A 6,000-nucleotide genomic window follows, 5' to 3' on the forward strand; every position below is an offset into this window, starting at 1 on the left:
TTTGGCAAACACTCTGAGTGTATTTCTACCATGAAAACCTTCTCAGGAAATACTCATCTGCCTTGCAGATGCCATTCTATTTTTATGTGAAAACTCTCATAAGGCATCGAAAAAGGCGAGGTGATAAGTAGGGGATGTCAAAATAAAATACCTTCATGGCTTCATCAGTCATGTACCTATCTACATTGCTTATGTGTAGTAAGCAAGTTATTTAGTTTTCTCGGATTTCCCGAAAGTTTTTCAAATGTAGATATGTACTTCGTTTACGAATAAAACGGCGATATGTAAATGTCATAGCTAGTTTCCTTACATACTCCTGAATGACCTCCGGTACGAAAGACATTTATATTTAAAAGCGCCAATGAAGAAGGTAAAGTGGTGATTCCCCTTGTTTCTAAAAAACATGTCAGGGGTAGTAGTGCAGTTTACGGTACCCACCCTAAAGTTGGGCCAAGATTTTCGAGTGAGGTATCAAAAGACGCGTATTAATCTCGAGAATAATAATCCGATGGCGGAAAAGAAAAAATTTATCTCTGTCCGGAGATATTTGCAGTTGAAGTTGGCGATTTTAGAGTGGTTGTTGTTGTACCCACAAAAAAAAATGTGCATCACCGTGGCGGTAGCCACGGTTATACCACACCCGGACTTGGCGTGGCGTAGCCCAGGGTTATTTTTTATAAGCGCGGCCGAAGGCCGCCAACGCAGAAAGGTGTTCTGCGCAAAAATACTATGGATCCCACCCCCGGTTTCGGAGGGACCCGCGGGTCTTTTCGGTTTTTCGTTAATATCTTTTGAACGGGTAAAAAAAAGTTAACTTCCGCTTTCGGATTCTTGATCTAGACGTCAATACGCGTCTTTTGATACCTCACTCGAAAATTTTGGCCGAAATTTCGGTGGGTACCGTAAACAGCACTATTACCCATGTCAGGGATCCCTGTTTCTTATATACGGTAGACAATTAAGCACTGATTAAATTTATAAAATCGAGCACAAAATAAAATACTCCTATATACATATGTATATATGTAACATAGGTAATAATTAATTACCTTATTTTAAAGTTTTGTCCGTCATCAAAAGAAGCAACATTGTAGCGGCATTCCTCTATTTCTTACAATCTCTTACAGTATTCTTCCTGGGTATCCCAAGGCTTTAATGACAGGAGTTGAAATTTCGGAAGAGCCACAAATCACAAAGTTTTATAATTGTAACTTCATTCATATAAAATCAGTTAGTTCTCCTAAACACTTTCTTATTTAAATTCAGATGGTAATTTTGTATTATTCATTTATTTACGGCGGTTTTAGTAGGCACTTAAGATAGGTGCTTCATACTAATATCCATAAGTATTTGTATGAAATGATATATAATAAGGTATGCAGATAAATACTTACATCGAGACTGTCTCCTGAAGTGCAAAAATCCTAACAACCTTCATTTAATAGAAAATACCATGTTTAGAATAAAAATTATGCCTTTCATCAATGCACCAGACATTGGTGACGCTTTTGGTAATTCTTTACTTTAGCTCACAACTGCTAAAACTCGACCAAAAATACAGAGGTGTCAAAAGATGCGTTTTGATCCCACCTCTTTTAATGGAGAGATTATTCCATTATTAATTTTTACAAATAGATTTACACATCCAAAAATTAATCAAAACAGATACCACGTAATGAGACGATTTTGGGGAATGGCCAAGGCAATATTCGGAAATTAACTTCGCAGCTATCAGAGCACATACACTTAAAACTTCGTGGATTTTAATGGAAAACAAGGAAATATTTTTATTGTAAATCTAATAAGTTAATAAATTGTTTAAGGCGTATCTATTCGAATATATATATGCACACAAACCACAACACATTTTTCTTTATAAAGATCAGCTAATGACAAACTCGAAATGAAGGAAAACTGGTTAATATTTGCGAAGCAAGAACAATCAGACGAACGAACATGCACAAAATTTGCTTGAAGGGCGGATTCGGTGCTGCCACACTATTTTCTTAGGATTTAGTAGGTTTTTTAGAATATGGCAATACTGCTAATCTGTCAAACACAAATTCTGCGATACTGGTAAAGGCCAAAATCCAAAATACATGTAATGTGCAGCAACGCTTCCAGATTTACTTGCTTTTGTTGTTTTGTAAGCACACGTGCAGTGGAATTTACCTGGCAGCTCTACGCAGCGACCTTTTATCAAATTTTTAACAATGATCATATGTATTTAATTAGCGAGCTTTGCTCATATTGCTTTATACTATGGTTTTTTGTAATTGATATTAGAGAAAAATTGTAAGTTTACAAACGGCGATGGTTACTAGGACATGTTTCTGAATTTCACTTCTTCATCAGCTAGCTTTTTCGGGAGCTGAGCGTGATATGAATGTTGGAGATTCGAGTTCAACGCTCAGCTCCCCAAAAAGCTAGCTGATGAAGAAGTGAAATTCAGAAACATGTCCTAGTAACCATCGCCGTTTGTAAACTTACAATTTTTCTCTAATATCAATTACAAAAAACCATTTTTAACAATATTTTGTAATCTAACTAAGACCGTGTTTACACATGCACTGATTATACAATAAATGCTCAAAAGATAATTTACGCGTTTACATATGTCTCATCCGTAGGAACAAGATTATTAGCCAACAAATTTTCAAGTTTAAGGCGGTGACACAATGACATTTTTCATATAAATGCGTTTAACACAAGCTTATGCATTCCAATAACATCGCCACAATCAACCAAGATGTTGTGTTTGTAAATATGAAGGAACTTCAGACTTGGCAATTGAAGTTTATTACGCCTTGTCCATTCACACAGAAAATTTCGCGAAGTACTGTTGTAAACATTCTCCCTATACAACAAAAATACTTGCTAACATATTTTGTCGTATTCGATTATTATATTGCAGTTTTTAGTTGTGAAAAATGTTAGAAAATTTACCAATCAGTGTGAAAAATAATTTCACTTACAAAGTTTGTCAACACCCTTAGGCAAAGCAAATGTCAAATTCTTCTTCTTATGATTTGCTTGGAACAAAATTGGGGAGTTGGCTACTTTTCAATATCAGATGGCGCTAGTGTCGCTCATTCTACCATTCTCCATAAAAATACGTGCGATCTACTCATAATGCATAAACATGTGTTAAACTGATCTATATGAAAAACTGTTTATGTGTCGGAGCTGTTATCTTTAATTTGAGATGGCATCCTAGAGGTGGTACTTTGTCCATGAAAAAATTGGCCAACTCTAAAATTTGTTCATAAATACCGATTATCGAATGGAAACATTTTCATGAGAAATCTAGTTATTTAATAAACGATTAGGTGTTAAGAACGAAAATAAAAATAATCTCGCTATTTGTTCACTAGGTCTAAAGATGGTAAGGTCACGTTGAAACATGCACTGATCGGCATTAAATGCTCAATAGATAATCTCCGCATTTACATATGTTCTATTCCTGAGTACTAGATTATTTTTTATTTATTTATTAGGAAACAAAAATCGATAAATGCATAGCACAAACTAATCGTTCAATTCAGATAAATCTGGCGCATGTCCGATAAATGATTCCAGCATTTTATATCGCAGTAAAAAAAGCTTTGGCATTAAAATTAAAAAATTTTATGCAAATTTCCAAGATAATCTGATGAATTAAAATGGATAATAGTAGTGATGAAAATAACACCGTATATAAGGTATGAACGCTAATTAGTGTGTTTAGGTATATGGTGATATATATACAAACTTAACCAACTTAACATTTTTTTTCAGCTTAAAGTGGGTGTACATAAAAAATTCGCAGAACTACGTGCGGCACTGCAAATGAGAGAAAAACTATTGTTGCGACAGTTAGAAGTTGTGGCGTCAACACAACAGCGTATTACTGAATGTGGTGCTGAAAACAATATTCCTGCTAGCTCGAATATGAATGAAAATGATATACAAATTTTGTTTGAAAACGAAGATGATTTATTGGGTGCAATACGCACCTTTGGCAGATTCCAGTTAGGATCGATGTTGCTGGCTTTAAAACAAGAGGACTACATATCCCCAAGGTGTGACCATGAAACCATGTACAAAAACATTCAATCGGATGATAACCAGTTCGACTTGCTACCTTGTCATACAAATGTTTCCGAAGCAATAGTCGTTGATTTTTCTAAAGATAAATCTCTTATTGAGGACAATACGAAATACATCAATAACTCGATAGTTAACATAACGTTAGGGGAAGCAAAAGAGCTCATAAGAAAAGCTCGTATAAAGAATGAAACTTCTATTCCGCCTCTGAATTTGGAAGAGTTATATGACGAGCTGGATTCGTCTATTGCTGAAGCAGTTTCTAACTTAAATCGGGACTCCAATAGTAATGATCAAAAAATGCATTATATTCAGGAAAAGGGCACATTTAAAAAGTCTAGGATTGGTCGTTCTAAACAAAAAATTACCATAAATAATTGCAGTGGTACTCTTAACCTTCGGAATATCTCCAGTGTCACAATAAATTGCGGCAAATGTGAACATGATGATCTCAAAATTCATAGTAACCTTTCTAATTCGAAAAATTCTACAACAACCAACTTGGACGCTATAGTACCATGTGTTGTTGATGGTGCATCGGAATATTCTACACCCACCTCGGCTGAATCGCTCTCTAATCAGTCGAGTAATTCTAGCTCTAGATCCCAGTCGAAAAAACAGAGAAAAGTAATAATGAATGTTGAGCAACCTAACGAATTAAACAAAAACGAACAAGGAGGATTTATATGTACAAACCCTAACATTCCAAACATTCAAAGCAATGCTGATAGTACAGAAACAGATCCCTATTCGAGGGAAATAACTTGTGACTTCTACAATCGTCTTCTAAATGAAATTAAACGCAATCTTGAGGAACAAAAATCATCACAAGATATAACAAGATATAAGAAATCATACAAAGTAACTTCGAAGCAAATACAGGGAATAGAACCTCACCTAGTTTTTAAAAATTTGAATATTGTACTTAAAAATGATTCACAAGATGAAAATATCCATCCAGTTCACATCGAACACTGGTTATCTGAAATTATAAAAGATACCAATTTGGAACCAATGCAAAATACTGACATATTAGAACACAGTAATATCAATGAGTAAGCATTGAACCAATTGCAAGAATATAAAGCAGGTGGCGCAATATTATATATAAATAAATAAAAAAGTGAGAACATTTCTCCTTTATAAAAATTGTAGAAATTAGTTTCCATATAATTTCTGTTGTTGTAGCAGTGCTTCGCCCCATCCAATTTGACCGATCACAAATTGTCATCAATATCATCTAACGGGAGTCCAAGGAAACTTGCAGTTTCAATAGAGGTGGACCATAGTGAGAAGGGTGTTAAGAGGCGTTGGTTCCAAATTACAATTGAAGAGATGGTTGGTGTCATGTGGGTACACATTGCAAGTACGACATACATTTTGTATCTCGGGATTGATTCTGGATAGGTAAAAAGTTTATCCTGTTACAGTATCCAGATCGAAGTTGGGCTGGAGTGACGCACGTTTCCATAGGGAGAGCGCGTTCTTCTGTGGGTTCTGGGTATTTTTCTTTAAGGACTGGATTCGCTGGGCAATTCATGACAGAGGTCCCACGCCTGTTTGTGGATATCACTGAAGGCCCGTTTGTGCTTTATTTATTTATTTATTTAGTCTAGTAACAAATGTTTAGTACAGACACTTATGACCAAATTACAGAAACCAGCTTATATTAAGCTATGGAAAACACTAGCAAAAAGAATTTATATTATTACAGATTAAGTAATTTTTTAGTTTAAGTTGAAAAGCGTATTTTGAGTCGGAGAAATCAATATCCAAAACACTTGAGAAGCAATTAATTTCTGATAGGGCTCTTTTAATAGGCGCTTTTGAGTTATAAACAGTTCTGCTTACCCCTATGAAAAAGATTTCAAAGTGGCGGAGGTTTCTACAGGGAGTATTTAAGCATAGTCTTTC

The 6,000-nt window shown here is 35.1% G+C and overlaps 2 protein-coding genes across 13 annotated transcripts in view; one reads left to right on the forward strand and one right to left on the reverse strand.

Annotated features, from left to right (window-relative positions):
- app (Palmitoyltransferase app) overlaps nt 1-1,924 on the reverse strand; it is a 108,236-nt gene extending 106,312 nt beyond the window's left edge. For 4 of the 11 annotated variants that reach the window (XM_067790827.1, XM_067790828.1, XM_067790826.1 and 1 more), the window contains exons 1-2: nt 1,395-1,924; nt 1,050-1,247 (exon numbers count right to left, since the gene is read on the reverse strand). The gene's annotated coding sequence lies outside the window, so the exon portion shown is untranslated. Of the gene's footprint in view, nt 1-1,049; nt 1,334-1,394 lie in introns of all 11 variants that reach the window. The other 7 variants (XM_067790824.1, XM_067790818.1, XM_067790825.1 and 4 more) reach the window with 5 other exon arrangements.
- A 1,340-nt stretch (nt 1,925-3,264) lies between these two features.
- LOC137251897 (reticulocyte-binding protein homolog 1) lies at nt 3,265-5,775 on the forward strand. Of its 2 annotated transcripts, XR_010953387.1 has the most exons (4): nt 3,265-3,385; nt 3,498-3,701; nt 3,778-5,209; nt 5,275-5,775. XR_010953387.1 is itself a non-coding variant. In XM_067786874.1 (3 exons), exons 2-3 carry the CDS (start codon nt 3,663-3,665, stop codon nt 5,143-5,145), a joined length of 1,407 nt encoding a protein of 468 aa, XP_067642975.1. In that variant the 5' UTR covers nt 3,265-3,385; nt 3,498-3,662; the 3' UTR covers nt 5,146-5,244. The 2 variants fall into 2 exon arrangements, 1 of the variants encoding a protein (XP_067642975.1); XM_067786874.1 differs by lacking the exon at nt 5,275-5,775 and having other exon boundaries at nt 3,778-5,244.
- The last annotated feature ends 225 nt before the right edge of the window (nt 5,776-6,000 follow it).

This window comes from Eurosta solidaginis, chromosome 5 (assembly GCF_040869045.1).
Source record: "Eurosta solidaginis isolate ZX-2024a chromosome 5, ASM4086904v1, whole genome shotgun sequence".
In the NCBI taxonomy this organism is placed as follows: domain Eukaryota; kingdom Metazoa; phylum Arthropoda; class Insecta; order Diptera; family Tephritidae; genus Eurosta; species Eurosta solidaginis.